The sequence below is a fragment of the Corylus avellana genome, chromosome ca10 (genome assembly GCF_901000735.1).
Source record: "Corylus avellana chromosome ca10, CavTom2PMs-1.0".
Lineage (NCBI taxonomy): Eukaryota > Viridiplantae > Streptophyta > Magnoliopsida > Fagales > Betulaceae > Corylus > Corylus avellana.
This window is the reverse complement of record NC_081550.1, coordinates 3,450,465-3,468,013: the sequence shown is the minus strand read 5'-3', so window position 1 is coordinate 3,468,013 and position 17,549 is coordinate 3,450,465. Positions and strand designations below refer to the sequence as shown.

At 36.1% G+C, this 17,549-nt stretch overlaps 3 protein-coding genes across 3 annotated transcripts in view; 1 reads left to right on the top strand and 2 right to left on the bottom strand.

Annotated features, from left to right (window-relative positions):
- Positions 1-3,224: 3,224 nt before the first annotated feature.
- LOC132164737 (putative disease resistance protein RGA3) lies at positions 3,225-12,583 on the bottom strand. The gene is made up of 5 exons (XM_059575292.1): positions 12,427-12,583; positions 4,502-7,990; positions 4,216-4,313; positions 3,793-3,908; positions 3,225-3,720 (listed from the first exon to the last, which is right to left on the bottom strand). The coding sequence occupies exons 2-5, from the start codon at positions 7,899-7,901 to the stop codon at positions 3,345-3,347; spliced, it is 3,990 nt and encodes a 1,329-aa protein (XP_059431275.1). The 5' UTR covers positions 7,902-7,990; positions 12,427-12,583; the 3' UTR covers positions 3,225-3,344.
- Positions 12,584-12,980: 397 nt separating this feature from the next.
- LOC132164740 (uncharacterized) overlaps positions 12,981-17,549 on the top strand; it is a 57,820-nt gene continuing 53,251 nt past the window's right edge. Inside the window, exons 1-2 of the mRNA XM_059575296.1 lie at positions 12,981-13,413; positions 13,522-13,699. Of these exons, the coding sequence (XP_059431279.1) occupies positions 13,631-13,699 (69 nt within the window). The 5' untranslated portion in view covers positions 12,981-13,413; positions 13,522-13,630. The remainder of the gene's footprint in view (positions 13,414-13,521; positions 13,700-17,549) is intronic.
- The window catches only part of LOC132164738 (putative disease resistance protein At3g14460), a 5,545-nt gene continuing 3,081 nt past the window's right edge, over positions 15,086-17,549 (bottom strand). Inside the window, exons 3-4 of the mRNA XM_059575293.1 lie at positions 15,726-15,841; positions 15,086-15,649 (exon numbers count right to left, since the gene is read on the bottom strand). Of these exons, the coding sequence (XP_059431276.1) occupies positions 15,271-15,649; positions 15,726-15,841 (495 nt within the window). The 3' untranslated portion in view covers positions 15,086-15,270. The remainder of the gene's footprint in view (positions 15,650-15,725; positions 15,842-17,549) is intronic.

The following is a 17,549-nucleotide window of genomic DNA, read 5'->3' as shown; positions in this document are numbered from 1 at the left end:
ATTCCACATTTCAACTTAAAAATAATTACAAAATATATATATATACAAGCACTCCATATTTGGTCTATATGCTATCCATCTTTGTACAACTCTTTTGAAAATTAATCATTGAATTTATAAAATTCACATGTGAGTCCAACAAATCGAATGATTGATTTACAAAAGAGATGGGTTGCAAATGAACCGAAAAAATATAATGTACCATATCCCGTTCCATGATTAAAGATTCTAGGCTTCTAGCATTAGTTATCTTTAGTTTCTTTCTATTTGATATGTAGTTAAAATGAGTAATTGCAAACATCTCACAAAATTTATGTAATAAAATCTAGTAATTATTGATTTTTATTTTTTTAATAATAACTAATTCAAGGATTTTTTAATCCTATCACATCAATTTGTAAAATATTTGTGTAATTCACTCCCACGCTGGAGTTACTGCTAGGCCCAAATAGTCGGCCCACAGGCAGTCGTTTCAGCATATTTGGTAATTGGTAACCTTAAGCTTGGGCCATGGCAGGGTTGATTCCACTTTAATCTTCAGCTGGTTTAATTAGGCTCAAACCCAGCCCAGCCCAATTTCCAACCCACGGCCTTTCAGCAGAGTATGAGGAAATGGCCTTAAAAAACGACTTTTTATTTTTTATTTTTTTTATTTTTTTATATTATTAAAAACGACATCTTTTTGAACCTCATATTGTTTAAGTGTTGATTAAGTGATTAAATTTACCTCTTTCTATAAGCTTAAACTTTTGGGATAATTGATAATTTAATATATTATTAGAGCCAAAGGTCCTGAGATTGAACCTTAACTCAGTCAAATCACTTCTCATTTAAATTAAATATTCCATGTGTTGGGCATCACCGATTAAAAAAGAGTTTGAGCCCACACTCCTCACGTGTTAAAGTATTGATTAAGTGAATAAATTTACTTTTTCCTATAAACTTAAGCTTTTGGGATAATTAATAATTTAACACATATAGACCACATGTTCAGTATAACCAAAACTGTATTTCTGCAATATCTTGGAGAGTTGGAGGGGGATGGATTTACTGCTAGTCTACTGAAAATTGCTTGGAATGCTTCTCATCAACCCAAATATATGTATTCCGTATAGGGGCTGTTTTTAATATCACTGTGGAAGCTGTATAATTAGTATATAAATAGACCCTTTGTAACAAAATTGTACAAAAATCATTCAATAGATATATAATCTTATATTTGTTATCTTTCTAGTAGTGGTGGACGTAGGCTTTTTAAGGCCAAATTATTCCAAATTTTTATGTTTTCAAAAAACAAGTGTGGAAGGAGGATGACGAAGAAGGGCAGAGAAGCTTTTGGTCCTTGCGGGTTTGTGCAGTAACAAATTTGCGGAAAATATCTTGGTGGAAAATTATTAAAATTTAAGTTTTGTTTAAATTTTAAAATGTTTTCTCAAATGCATTTACTTTTCTAGTTAGAGGAGGAAATGACACGATTGATATAAGATTTAGCCTGCTTCAGGCAGGGGTAGACCTACCCTTACACTTGGGATCCTTGGCAATCTTAAAATTCTTAAATTTCGTATGAAAGCGTGATTTTTTATTTTATTTTTATTTTATAATAGGCCCCAACAATTTTGAATAGTTACTTTAATTTTTAGATTTTTTTTTTTTTTTTACTAATTTGATGGGTTTGATTTGATTTATATATATATATATATATATATATATAGACACACACACACGTGACTACATGTTTGTTTGTTTATTTATATAGAATCAAACTCTATACAAAAAATCTTAATTTCGCCTTTCCCTCAAGTAAGAAGAAGAAATGTAATTATTTGTAGGGATTAATTACTATTTTAGTACTTAGGTTTTCATGTTTTTATTTTTTATTTTTTCACTTAAATTTGAATTTGAATCACAGATGAAACCTGACTTATGGGTAAATACCAGTTTAGTACCTCCGTCACTATTTCGTCAACCAAACTAACGGACTTCAACAGGAGTGATGCAGATTGCGGCCGGTTTAGGGTGGTTCGGCCAACCCTAAGGCCTTTAGGGGTGGTTTCGTCACCCTTTTTGGCTAATAGGATTAGCCAAAAAAACCATTCCGTCCCTGTTTGTTTTGGTGTGTGAAACAAACAAGCGCAACTAAGTGGTTTGATCAAACAATTATTCTTGACTAGACTATTAAGTATCTTAGGGTCTTCATTCTAGAATGCTTACTTAGTTACTTATACCCCTCCCCTCACGGAAGAACCAAGCAAGGGATGAGGTTGCGCCATGCGAAGGCTCGCTCAGACCACATACCAAGCTTTTATTAGAAAGGAATGCTCCACCTCGAAAGAGAAGGAACGGAACGAGCAGGCAGCATCTCCATGAAAGACAATAAAGCTCCTAGACCCGATGCCTTTAATGCAGGCTTCTTCTGCAAAGCCTGGAGTATAGTAGGAAGACAACAGTTGAATAGAATTATGAAACCAGAAGGTGAAGATTTAATCCAATTTATGGAAAGCAGCTGTCCTAGAGATTACCTTCCTCTTCCTTCTCTTATGAGCGAAGGGAGAGGAATTGAACTGGATGTATATAGCACCTTGGTACAAGTGTAAAACCCCACTCATTAACTTCATCATTGACTACAAGTCCTTTGTTATGCCAAGAAAATATTCTGACAGCCTGAAAATCAAATCTAACCGATCTGTGACCTAATATATGACAAAGATATCTTAGAATCCTACGGAAGTCCTAGAATCCTCTCACAATTGCATATTGACGACCTATTGAGTTTGTATGGGTAACATATGATAAGATCTATTTCAAGTAATGCAACTTTGATAGAGTAACTTATAAATCACCATAAAGCATCTAAAACCGAGAGAGAGAGAGAGAGAGTGAATAATCTTATTAACAGCCATTGATGATAATCATGATAAAAATTCCTTTTGATGAAAAACCATTATGTTCTCCCATCAAGCCAAACCACATTTTTCTACCTTTTCATTGCTCTCAACATATAATGTTCAACTTAATGTATCTGAAGCACTATTCTAAATCCCTCAAGCAATCATTTTGTATTTTACTTTCTCATTCAATAAAAGAAGCATTCAAGGAAAAAAACATATTTTGAACATATAACATTTCAACTTGCAGTATGATAAGGAAGCAACAAAGAACATTTCTGGGTGGATTTGTACAAGATTATATGAAAAAAAAAAATGGAAAGAAGAAAGCTGGAAAAGTGCAGTTTGAACCATGATCAAAAGCCATTTGAATTATGGAACTCATTCAGGGAGTGAGAGAGAGCTTTGTTAAAAACAAACAAACAAACATTTTTGCATCCTATCTTTCATTTTGAGTGATCACAGAGTCGTATGCTTTGGCCTAAAGATGGCACCTTTAATTATGAGTCCCTTTTTCCAATGTCCTCCATGCTGATAAATATCGAAGCCCACTTCTCCAGATTCTCCATTCTTGGTCTGGAAGTTGCCGACATTGAGCTCAATCCATTGTCTTCTAGGCTTCTCCAAAAGGCTAACTTGGCGTTCTTGAACTCTCCCATCTGGGAGTGAGAGTCTAAGCAGGATAGGGAATTCCCACCCAGAAGCCCCCTTTGTCAGCTTAACAACATACACAATTTCATACACAACTACTGGCGACAGCTCTGACACACTCAATTTTCCTCTCACGTCCAGCCAACAAACATGCGAAAGTTTTGCTACTTCAATGTTTTCTTCACTGAAAAAGTTAATACAAGAATTAGAATTGAAGAAGAGGTGACACTAGCACATACAAAGTTCATGACCTCACCTTGTTTCCTTGAAACAATTCCAAATCCAGTATTCAAGATGACTCGAACAGATATTGAGTGACCTTGCGTGCAACATGAAGCAAGAATGACCAGTCTTCTCATCAGCCCATTTCTTCTGCATAATTATTGAAAACAAAAACGAAAAAGAAAATAAAAATCAGCTTAATCTCTCTAATCTCAAATAGAATTTGTGAAGGCCCAAGGTGTATTAAGTTGTGACAAAGTAATTGCTTCTAATTTGAGAAGCAAAGAAACCAGCATATCAAAAGTTTGCCTTAGTGTTCATATCTTAGCATTCTTCTTCTCCTCCTTTTATTATACAAAACATGGTCTCAGTTTACTCCTTACAAAGATATGAATGGATTATTGCACACCACCATTTGGAAAACACATATTGATTAGAAGCAGATTGAGTAACTGACCTTCTTTTTGTGCTCTAGGAATATTTCTCCGGACTGTGCTTTGTTATGATCTGTTGCCGCATTCTTCACCGTCTCTTCTTCCAGTGAAGTTAAAGAAGCTATGCATAAATGAGCAGGGCATGTTAATCGTTCTATATCGTGATGATAGAGTTCCATCAAAAGAAATTCGATAGAGTAAGCTTCAAAGACAAATTCTTATATTTCAGAGGCTTTTATAGTTGGCATATTAAGATTAGAATGTATTGTGTACTAATGCCAGTAATTAGCAAAAGTAGAAAGTACTAACCTCCACAGCATAGCAAAAGTAGAAAACACCAAACTGGTGGCTTTGCTATTGATGTTAATGGGAAGACTATATGGGAATTGTCAATCTCCAGGTCAGGAATGTGCTCAATTTTGGGCCAATCTGGACCTCCTCCACCCTCCTTTTGGCATCGCTGAGTTAACAGGGGACATGTTTTGATTAGCAAATGTTGAAGAGAGCTGGGAAGCACATCCTCGGGCAAGGACTGGAGCAAAGGGCAGTCCTCAATGTAAACGTCAGTGAGTGAAGGGAGGTTCTTCAGTGAAAATGAGTTGAGAAGGGGGCATGATGCGATAATCAAACACTCCAGCGAAATGGGTAGCTCCTCATTTAGTGTCTCCAGCTTTTCACAATTTCTGATGGAAAGCAGTTTGAGAGAGGTCAAGGTTTGCAGCGACCCTTCTTCTCCGTTGGACAAGGACACCAGATCTTTGCAATCACGAATGTACAACGCCTTGAGCCATGGAAATTGGGGCCATTTCGGAAGTGGGGATATGTTTGAGATGCTGGAAATAACCAACGAGTCTAGATAGTTGGTATCTGGTATTGCCCTCACTAATGCTCCGTCATCACATCCATCCAGTGCTAAATGCTGAAGACGTCGGGCATTTTGTGGTGGTGGGAAAGTGGTCAGTAACTCACACTGACTGATCTCCAGCTTTTGTGGAGCGAAGATCTCTGGCAGTGCCTGCAGCTTTGGGCAGCTTATTACTTTCAGTTCTAACAATTCAATCAGAGAGGGTTGGGGACTGGTTTTACGTTGGCCTTGATCATTATCAACTTCCATCACCAGATTTACTTCATGCCAATCCTCCAGAATAAGATTGTCGATAAGTATTAGAATCTGCAAATATGGAACCACTGGAAGAGCCCTTAAGGAATTACATCTCTTGATCTTCAAGTAATCTAAAATTGGAAAGATGTTAGGCAACTCCCTTAGCTCCGGACAATTACTCAACTTTAGCAGGCGAAGGGAGTAGCATTCAACCTCCACCCATTTCTCTAACTCATGCATACCTTTGATGTAGAGCTCTCGAAGATTGGGTAACTCATCACCTAGAGCGAGGATTTTGCATTTTAGGCAACCGTTCAAGGTAAGGCTAACTAAATTTTGGAGCTGCCCTTCTTTCATCCAAGCAGGAAATTCATTGCCCCTATAACGTAAAATTTGGAGCTCTTTGAGGTTTGAGTGAGGCTGTAGATCTTCGAGAACACTATTTTCAATCGTTGCTTCATCTTGTGTATTGACAACTCTGTCACTCCATTCAAACACCAACTTGTCAAGGCTCTTCTTCTCATTCAACTTGGCCGCTCCTACATTAGGAGCCTTCTCTAGCTTTGAGATATGCAATGCTCCTGAAAGATGTGTCATTTTCTCCAATTCTTCAATTCCATATCCATTCTCATGGCCAACTTGAAATACGGGCAAATTGTGCAGACTGGCCAAGTTCCCCATGCTTGGTGGCAACGTGGGGAGCTTGAACCAGAACATATCATCGAGTTCAAGATGTCGAAGATTAACCAAATTCCCCATGTCTTTGGGCAAACTAGAAAGCCAAAGGCACCCCAGGAGTTTCAATGTTTGCAAATAGAATAGATTGCAAATTGAGTTGGGGAGAATTCTGATTTCTGTTCTAGAGAGGTCGAGGTAGCGCAACAACTTCAACTCTTCAATTGAGTCAGCCAATTTCGAGATCTGGGTTGAACTAAGATCCAACACACGCAAGTATTTCAAAGTATGAAACACTTTCTGAAGGGCTTGATCAAAGTTTTCCAAGTGGCCACTAGGAAGTAGAAGTGTGCGCAGCTTCAAAGCATTATTGACAATCTCCAACATGGGCCGCTTGACATCTTTACCGAGCAAGGACACGTGATGAGATTGTTTAGAGAAACTGCATAGCTCATTGTCCTTCACCTGAATGCAATTGGGGCTCGACACTAATTGTGCCAAGTCATGGATAAGATCAGGCATGATGTATATCTCCTTGTTGTCAATGGTTGAGGGATGAAAGAAGAATCTTAGTAAAAGCTCACTAAAATATGCAATCCCAGCCTCCTCCATCATATCACCTCCCCCGGATTGTATGTATCCTTCCGCCATCCAGAGTTTGACCAACTCTTCCTTATAAAAAACATGGGATTTAGGAAATAAGGAACAGTACTCAAAACAAGGCTTTAGATAAGCAGGTAGATGGTAATAATAGCTCAATTTTAGAACAGCCATAACATTGAGAGAGTCAGCTCCAAGTCCTTCTATTTCCCATATCTCACTTCTTTGAATCTGCCACCATTTATTTACATCATCAATGTGACTGTGCAAGATACTTCCCATTGCCTTGACTGCCAATGGGAGACCTTGGCACTTTCTAACGATTAGTCTACCAATTTCTTCCAATTCTTCCCGCTTCTCGCGGGATAAAGTTGTGCCAATATTCCCAAATGCAATCTTTGCAAACAATGACCAGCATTCATTTTCAGGCAAATATTGCAAACGATAGGAAGGTTGAGTGCCTACAATTTCCCCAACCCTGATACTCGGACTGGTTACCAAAACTCTGCTACCCTTTTCCCCCTGTTTCAAGAGAACTCGCAGGGAGTCCCATTTTGAGATATCCTCTGTCCAGACATCATCTAGAACAAGTAAGAAACGTTTTCCTCTCAAGATGTCCCGAAGCCGGAACTGTAGGTGGCTTGTGGAGCCGGAACTGTAGGTAGAATGAAATTGAATCATTTCTTTAAGAATCCTCGTGAGGTCAAACTCAACATTGACGCAGACCCACATCTTTGCTTCGAAATGAGCACTTACCCTCTCGTCGTTGAAGACAAGTTGAGCAAGAGTTGTTTTGCCCAGGCCTCCCATCCCTATGATTGAAATCACAGAAACGCTGTCTTCTATATCGAATTCATCCGAAAGCATCATATGTGTTATGATTTCTTTATCAGCCTCCCTACCAACTACATCTGACCTATCCACAAAAAAGCTAGTGTAGTTTGGGATCTCAGACCTACCGACATTAACTTTGTCGAGATGGAATTTGTTTTTTTCTTCAGCAATTATATCAAAAATTTTGGAAATATTCTTGATCTTATGTGCTGTATCATATTTAGAGGAGTTCCGTAACGCACTCTGCCTCTTTTTCCTATGATAAGCTTCTGCTGCCAAAGTTTCCAATACGTCTTCAACATCAAAAGCTGCCTGCTTGAGCTTTTCGAGCCAATCTTTCAATTGTGGATTGTTCACTTGCGTGTTCTCCGCATCTGCAAGCACAGCTTTGGTAACCGAGAGCTTACTTGAGAGGTTCTTTACATCTACCCTCACGCCACGGACAGAAGAATACGTATCTGAGATCAAGGATATAGCAGTGCTAATGATCGTCTCCATATATGGCTTTTTGATGGCACCAAGAAACAAGGAGATTGAACAGATCTGTCACCCCCTGTCCCACCCAACTTTCGTCAAGTCTTCTTACCCTTAAAAATTAAAAGAATAAAATTAAAATAAAAAATAAAAAAATTTATACTTATCTAAAATTATTTAGATAAGTATATAAAATATTTTTATGTATTTAGGAATGTTTTGTATTTGCAATATTTGTTAATGTTTATATTTTAATAAATAAAAAAAAAAATGTTAACAACGGAGCTCTTACTCTCGTACAATTCTCAAATTACAAAATTTAAGTTGTTTCTTTACATCAAAATGCTACTTATTAAAAATTTGGCATATTATAGTTGAGAATTGAATATTTTTTCATTAGATTCTTGCTCTTTATATTATAAAAAAGTTGAGTTAAAAATTGTCTTTTAATTTTTTAAAGAAAAAATGTCTCTGCAAAATTGAAGAATAAGCTTTGGGGTGAAAATTTTTGTTTGGCTGCTTTGATATCATGTTACATTTTTAATATGTGTCATTTTTCAAATGCTTTGATGTTAAGAACCACTTAAATTTTGTAAGTTGGGAATTTACAATTTTTTAAAATTGTTGGGGATCCATATAAAAAATAATCCCATGCACACATTTTTTTCTTTTTTTTTCGTTTTTCACTTTAATAAGTAGAAATTAAAAGATAGTAAAATTAAATTAGGTGATGCAGCAGGATCTACAATATAAAATAACAGGTAAGCTTAAACAAGTATACGAGACAAGGCTGATGAAGTCAACAAAGCGTACCAAAGACAAGGCAACACAGCGTGGGTCAAAAAAAAATATATTTTATAATTATTTTTAATTTTTAATTTAAAATTAAGGGTAAATTTAATTTATTTTTAAAAAAAAGTCAAAGGCAATAAAGATCATTCGATCACTTTAACATTTAAAACCTAATAGAGTGGTCAATTGAATAAAATAGAAAAATTCATTGAGTTAAATTAAGAATTTTTAAAATTTGACAGGTCTTCTCAAAACACACAGTAGTTCAAGGGTTTAAAGTAAAATTTCCTCTAAAAAAAAACCTATGGGTATTTTGAGAATTTTGACACTTCTTATCAGGATTGAAGTTTTTTCTTTCTTTCTATTTTCAATTAGATATTTATCTCGTTGTCAGTCTATGGACAAGTTGGGCAAGTTGCGTTTCTTATCATATATTTATAAAACTATGAACATGGCCTAGCTTTTATATATATATACACCAAACCATATTTACATATATTGGTGTCAATATTTTCTTCATATTTGGCTGATCTTATTTTACAAATCAACCATTAGATTTATAGACTTATGTGAACGGTAAACCTCACAAATCTAATAGTTCAACTTATTAACCTCTAGCCTTTTTCATATATATTTTGTAATAGTTTGATGTATTTTTATTATATATATTTATCATGTTGTCAATATATAAACAAATATGTAGGATTTAGTTAACTTTTTAGCACACATCACCTATCATATTTTTGTATAAATTAGACCCTTGTTAACAAAATTGCACACAAGTCATCCAATAATGACGTAATTTTATTGTTATCTTTCTAGTGGTGGAGTAGACCCTTTAAGGCCAAACTAATTCCACATCTATATGTTCTCTCTATATTTTTGCTTCCTTATTCTCTTCGTAATTTACATTTTATTATAAAAATTTATACAGAACAGGCAAAAATTAAAGGGTAGAAATTTTCAACAAATTGGATTGTAGGAGTTCCTACAAAGTAGGACCCAACCTCTATTTCACATGTGAGAAATGCATATTTGTTTAATAGCATGTGTTTCTCACATATTTTTTTTTAATAATATTAATAAGGAATCATGTGCTTCTCTCACATGCTTAAAGTACATATGTCACTTTCTAGATGCAGGGTGTTTATAGAAATTTTATGTCCACTTGACCAACACGGCTGAAAATAGCATTCCATAATACACTGACAATCTCCCAAGGTGATCTATAGACTCCCCACTATTCTTACACATATAGAACCAGTCAACCACAATGATATGTCATTCAAAAAAAAAAAAAAAAAACCACAATGATATGTCTTTTTCTAAGGTTATCCACAGTTAGGATCTTTCCTAAGGTTGTCCAAGCAAAAAAGGTCACTCTTAAGGGAACCTTACTTTGCCAAATACGCTTCCAAGGGAAATGGGTGTTATCATGACATACAAGGACATTATAAAAAGATCTCATAGTAAACATGCCTCTCTTGGAAGGGGCCCAACAAAGCTTGTCTTCCCCTCTTTGGCTCAATCTAAGGGAGTTCAGCAGATTAAAGAACGAAACAAAGGCATCCACCACCCAATCTTGAGTTGCTCTAATAAAGCTTACATTCCACTAATGGGATTAACCATATAACTATTAAGTATTCTGTGATGAAAGCATCAATAGCACAAGCAATACTATACAAATCCGGGACAGCTTCCTTAAGGGCTTGATCCTTGCACATGTCATGCCATAATTTAATCTTAGAGCCATCTTCCACCTCAAATCTAGTATGACTAAAGAATCCCCCCAACCCCTTCTGATCTTCTTCCATAACCCCATCCCATACGGCCCATGGACCTTATTTGAACACTACCCACCCAACGACTCTGATATCAAATGGTATATACCAAAACAAATAGCATACACTCAAAATCCTCTTTTAGTGGGAGTCAAACCTTAGTACACACATGATAAGTTTCTTCACACTCCTCGATGAGCATTCCATTCCACTTACTACGCAAGACACTTGACAGTTACTAATACCACTACATTGACTGCTCGATGAGCATTCCATTCCACTTACTATATGCAAGACACTTGACAGTTACTAATACCACCACATTGACACGTACTACTACCACTAATAGTGACATGTGACAGGCATGACACACACACAACCCCATTTAACCACTAGTTAATGCTATGTCCTCCATTGCTTTGAACTCCCCTTCTCATAATTGCTTGTTTCCTCCCCAAATTCAACCTCCACGAACAGAACATAATAGAGCCCACGTTTTGGGGCCTATCTCAAAGATTACACTGAAAACCCTTCAGTTTGCTCTTTGTAGAAACCTCCTTTTCAACTTTTGGTGGTAAAACAAAATGTCATAGTTTTTAACAATGACATGAATTTCCTCCAACCCAATTTATAAATTTTTCATGTAGCACATGCTCAAAAACACATGTCAGTTTTATAGATTGAGTTCGAGGAAATTCTTCCAACCCAATTTAGAGAAAAATTTTGTCCTTCTTTAACAATTAAGCAATTCTTATCCCAAAATTTTAGATTAAGAAAAACATTAACACATACTTAACAAAAAACAAGCAATTAGAGCATTAAGAATAGACACATTCCCACCACATCTTGTCTAAAGAAATTGACCACATAAATGCAGGTGTTTTGTACTTAGAAGACAATCAATGACTGGAAAGTTGTATATGCTTTTACAAACACTGAGGATAGTCAAATTATTCTTGCAAACAATAAAAGGGATTATTAACATATCTCATCCTGGAATATTGTGTTCTATTCATACGCAATCATTCTATTACAAACAACGCCTCCAGGTTGATACTCAACTGCATGCTTTTTACCACTTTCTCAGTTTTGGATCCATCTAGTAAAGCACCTCTTATGGCTTTATGCAGGATATTCACTTTATTTCCTCTCCCACCCTTTCACCCCCCTAGGATTTAGGTAAAAATAAATGGATTTCCCTAGTATTTTCTATAATTAAAATTTAGTTCATATCAGACGATCTTGCTCCAACAATTTTCGATACAGAAATAGGATTTTGTGTGTGTGTGTGTAATCTAATGTGTTTCTTGTGGGTAGAGAGTATGATTTGAGATTTTTGGAGTAGAAAAAAAAAGGTTTATACCCTAAATTGGGGCAATTAAATCCTTACCACATTTAAATGCCCCAAACATAATAGATTTAAATACAGTATAACATGGTTATCATCAAACGAATTGAAACTTTGAGACAAAACAACCGGCACTAGGCCCAACAGAAACCCTAATTTCCAGTTGCTCCCAACCACAACCAACCTTAAATATACAAACACGTGTATTAGGACTTCAATCTCCTAACCCAGAAGTCAATGTGAAGAATTCAATACCGGACCAATAAAACCCGAATTCATGTATACCCGGAAGCCCCAAACTCAAACCTTCTTCCTCAATGCGTTCCAATGCAATTGAAATTAGCATCATCACAAGTAAAACCCTGAAAACCGATCGGGTCGGGTCGTACCGGCCCAATCAACGGCAGTTTTCTTCAGAGATAGCCCAAATCGAGCCACAGGATCACTTTAATCAACAAAGGAGAAAATTCGAGGAACTTATGGATCAGAATCAACAAGGTTTGACAATGAAATGCTATCCATAAACCCTAGCTCAATGATGATTTCGCTTTGTATATATTCCCTGAATAATGCAATATTACGAAGAAACGAAAAGGCAAAGGAGAATGAGAAGTAGAGAAAAGCGTACCGGTTAACGTAGAGCTTAACAGCTTCCCCTTCGTGTACCAAAAAAAACAAAAAAACAGCTTCCCTTTCGTGTATTTCCTTCCTCTGTCTCAAGGCGAGAGTGTAGAGGTCATCTTTTTTTTTAGAGGGGGGAGGGGGGAATTCCTTTTGGAGTAGGAGTCAAAATAAAAATTAAAAAAAGAAAAGGATGCCAAAAAAAAAAAATATATATATATATATATATATATATAATTAAAAACGGTGGCTAATGCTGGACAACTGGAGGCGGGTGCGGTTTTTCTGGGATCCGGATCCCCTCCCATGAGTGGGATTATTGAATCTGGGCCGTTCAATACTATCTAATGCTTTACATAATGTTGCACTATAAATTAAATAATAAAATTTTTTTAAAAATGAAAAAATAATAAATAATTTTAAAAAAAAATGGAGTGGGCTACCAATTCAGCCTAGGGGTGGGTGGGCCACCCCCCAAGGAACAAGCCCATTTCCTATGATGACTCCCCTAGGTTAAATCTTGCTGAATTGATAAAAGACAGCAGCTTTAGAGGAAAGCAGGCTAAATCAACACCTGGGTTTTCTAAATGGGTGTTCTTATCAATCCCTCAACGATTCATCAAAAAAATAGCGTTCAAAATCAACAAGTTCGCACATGTTTGTTCAGCAAACCTGACGCTTTTTTTTTCTCTGGTTTTTCTCACCCTTAATTGTTGGATTTATTCACTTTTATGTATTCGTGGAGCAAAAGGCACTCTTAAAAATTTCTTCGTCCACCAAATCCCCAAGGAGTGCGTGTCTCCCAGGCGCTCTGCAACGGTCGGTTTTCACTCCTGTTCCGACCAGGACTCCCTCTCTCTCCCTCTCTATCTCTCAAAGTTCTTTGCTTTACCGCTAGTTTTACAATAATAGAAAGACCAACAATGTTTGAGAAAAATAAGAAGCACAAGAAGGTCTTCATCGGCGAGGAAGACACCTCCACACTCCTACAAAGGTCCCATCTTTCTCCTCCTTTTTTTTTTTTTTTTTTTTTTTGAAATATGGGATTTTTCGGTGGGCGTGGGATTTTGGGTTTGATGTGAGGTTGTGTGTTTCTGGGCAGGTATACGGCGACGACGGTGCTGGCCCTGCTTCAGGAGGTGGCGAAGATCGACTGAGAGGCGTTGGTGAGGAATAGTTCGACTGGGATTTCTGATGCTAGGGAGTATCAGATGCTATGGCGCCATTTAGCTTATCTCCACGCTTTGCTCGATGAGGTCGAAGACGGGGCTCAGCCTCTGGTCAGTCAACTTGTACTTTCTTGAGTTTCAGATTCTTTATTTAACTTGCACTTTCTTTAACTTGCACTTTCTTGTATGCCACAATTTATTGACGCGTCATAACATGTGACACATCACTACAAGGTGATGTGTCTTGGATGTGTCACTTTTGCCACTTCGGTAAAGTTTATGATGTGGTTGAGTTAACAAGTCACAAAATCTTTGTGACGTGTGAGTAATGCTACGTCAAAATTTTTGATGATGTGGTAAGTATTGCCACGTCGCCTTCTTTACTGACGTGGCAATAGTAGCCATGTCAAAAATTTTAGAAATTGTTTTGACATGTTATTGTTTGCCATGTCACCAATTAGTGACGTGGCAAATCCTACACATGTCAGTATTTGCCACATCACTAATTGGTTACGTGGCAAAAATTGGCACGTCAAAAAAATATTTTGACGTGTGGGATTTGCCATGTCACCAATTGGTGATATGGTAAACAATGACACATCAAAAAAATTTTAGTAGCAACACCCTTATTTTAAGAGAAATGTTAGAATCTAACAAAAACTTTATATTTTGCTCATAAAAGTTCATGTGACAAGATGTCACATCATTTTTTTTGTATAGGGAAAAAGACAAAACAAAAAGAAGATGATGTGGTATCTTATCACATAAACTTTTATAGGCAAAATATGAAGTTTTTATTAGATTCTAGCGTATTCTATTTGTAATCTGCCACTGTGCCACACACGTCAAGAATGACATGTCACTAAAGTTTAGTGACGTGTAAGGTGGCTTGACACGTCAAAAACGGAAGGTCAAAAACAAATTTTTTTTTTGTAATGTTTGTATAAAGCATCAAGTTTATCTTTCATCAATAATAAAAGCGCATTTTTTTATATTAAAGTGAACATTCTGATTTCTTAATTTGTAGCAATTCTTTCATTTTATACTTACTTGTGTGGAGTATTGTCTAATTATTAAAGTCGAGCTAAAAATACTGTACTAATGCAAAAATAATAATGTTTTTTATAGGAGTAGGTGGAATTTTGTAACAGTAAAAATTGTTGGAAAAAAAAAAAAAAAACGAAGCTGTCAGCAAGTTGTCTCTTGTACCCTGCTGCCAACGATTTAAACTTGACTCAGGTAAAAACAAGAAAAATGCTCCTACATTGGAGGGAGAGAAATCAGAACTACTGCAGGTACTGCAGCCCCTTGATAGACAAATTTGTAAGGGATTTTCTAGTGTTTGAAGTGTTTTAATGGTGAATGTTTGGAGAGAAGAAGATGAAATAGCTGAATAACACCAAGCAGAAAGATAGGGAATGTTTTCGAGATACTCAATATCCTGGACTAAAAGCATCAAAACATAATTCCTCATAAGTCCTTTATTTAATACGTTGGGCTCCTTCTTATGGCAGTCATCTGTTAAACTAACAGAACGACAGTAATATCAAGAAGCCACGTGAATTACAAGGAGTAAAACTAACAGAATTACAACTTATCTAGAAACATTATGTTGAACAACTAGCCTCTAGACAGAGGAGGAGGAGGTCCGGAGCTAAAAACAAGACATTTTATTTGAGAGATCATAGAGTGGTCTGTTTTGGCCTAATGACGGCACCTTTAATTATGATCCCATGTATAAAATGACGTCCTTCACGCTCACGAATACCGAAGACCACTTCTCCCGATTCTCCATTCTTGGTCTGAAAGTTGCCGAAATTAAGCTCAATCCATTGTCTTCTAGGCTTCTCCAAAAGGCTTACTTGGCGTACTTGAACTCTTCCATCTGGGAGTGTAAGTTTAAGTATGAGAGGGAGTTCCCACCCAGAAGCCCCATTTGTCAACTTGACCACATACACAATTTCATACACAACTTCTGGCGACAGCTCTGACGTACTCAATTTTCCTCTCACTTCCAGACGACAAACATGCGAAAGTTTGGCTACTTCAATGTTTTCGTCACTGCAAGTTAGTTAATACAAGAATTAGAATTGCAGCAGAGGTGACACTTGCACATACAAGGTTCATGACCGATCACCTTGTTTCCTTGAAACATTTCCAAGTCCAGTATTCACGATGACTCCAACAGATATAGAGTGACCTTGCGTACAACTTGAAGCAAAGATGGCCAGTCTTCTCATCAGCCCATTTCTTCTGCATAATTATTGAAAATGAAAAAGAAAACCAAAATAAAAATCAGCTTAATCAAATAGAAATGAGGAAGGCCAAACATTTCTTACCATCGAGAATAATTTTTATAAGATCTTGGCATAAACCAAAGACCTTTGTACCCTCTAATGAAGGTTGGACAAATCAGTGTAGAACACCTTGAGCAAAATAAGCTAAAACACTAGATTTTATTTTAATATTTCTCATATGGGTTAAAAGTAAAAAACCTAAAAAACCTATTTCCCATTTTTCCTATTCATCTACCCAAACCTGCCGCTAGCCGCCACGACCTCTCCTGGCCATGATGCCGGTCAGCCCAGGCAACTCCGACCATGACAATCCTCCATGCTGGTAATCTCTCTCTCTCTCTCTCTCTCTCTCTCACCGAGAGCAGAGCATATCGAGAAAAAAAAAAAAAAAACTCGAATTTATAATAAAGGCTAAAGCAAGATCATGGAATGGCATTTATCTTACGAGTCATGCATGGGTTAAGATCAAATCTACTATTGAAGTATGAATGTGAGTGCTCTTATAGGTATCAAACCAACAATATAAAAAATTCCTATTAATTTTATATTATATGCTTTGATAATCAAAATCAAGGTTTCTTCTTTCTATTTTTTTTTTTTTTACTTTTTTATACTTATTTTCTTTTTCTTTTTTTTTAAGGTTATTGTTATTTTCATTCTAGAGTACTACATCTATGGGAACAAAGATTTTAACATGATATAATAAACTAAATTAAGGGACATCTTATGTTTTAATTCATTTGAATGTTAATGGGATTTTTTCCTTCGTTTATGTGATTTACGCTATTTTCAGACATGTTTTGGAAGATTTATTGTTTTTGAAAGTAAAAGAAGCGAAAATTTATTTATTTGTTGTGCAGAAAAGGAATAAAAGCTATTTCAAAATACCAAAGAGATAATTAGGCATCGAATTCCTGCTTATCCAGATTTCCTTCTTACCTTTTTGTTTTTTTTTTTTTTTGTTTTTTTTTTTTTTTAAGGTCTTTTCATTATAAACTACTCCTATGGTGTCTTCCAACTACCAAAAGGTCTTTGTAAGGAGAACAATTCAATGATGCAACGTTTTTTGTAGGGGTGAAATTTAAAACCGCCTAACCGCAACCGCTAACCGCTAACCGTTATAACCGTTAACCGCTAACCGCCTAACCGCCTAACCGCTTTGAAAGCGGTTAGTAAAAACCGCTAACCGCCTAGGCGGTTGCGGTTAGCGGTTAGTAGGTTTTGGAAATCCGCTAACCGCTAACCGCTACCCGCTAACCGCTTTTTTTTTAAATATAATATATATTTATATATTATATATATATAATAACAATAAGTTGTGAGTTTATGAACTTTTTTTGGTTGATTGAAATGAGCCTCAAGCTTCAAGTTTAACCATATATGTTGGTTTTTTTGGTTGCTTGTGAGTTTATGAATTTGTTTATGTTTTACTTTATTTCTATGTGTGAGTTTATGAACTTGCTTGTGAGTTTATGTATAAGACTACAAGTGAAGTGATGATTTTGTTGTAATTTTATTTGTATATTATATGATGTGTAGATTTGTAGAAGGTGGCTAACAAGATTTTGGTATATAGCAATTTTTAATGCTAAAATGGCCATGAAAAGGGGAAAAAAAAAATGTTTAAAATGAGAAAAAAAATGTTTAAAGTGAGCCCAAAACCG

Bases quoted from the DNA above. Each gene is read 5' to 3' on its own strand.
- LOC132164737 (XM_059575292.1), bottom strand. From the start codon at position 7,901: ATGGAGACGATCATTAGCACTGCTATATCCTTGATCTCAGATACGTAT. The intron at 3,909-4,215 runs GTCAGTTACTCA...ATAATTATGCAG, and splicing joins TCCTAGAGCACAAAAAGAAG to AAGAAATGGGCTGATGAGAA. The intron at 3,721-3,792 runs GTGAGGTCATGA...TAACTTTTTCAG, and splicing joins AATTGTTTCAAGGAAACAAG to TGAAGAAAACATTGAAGTAG.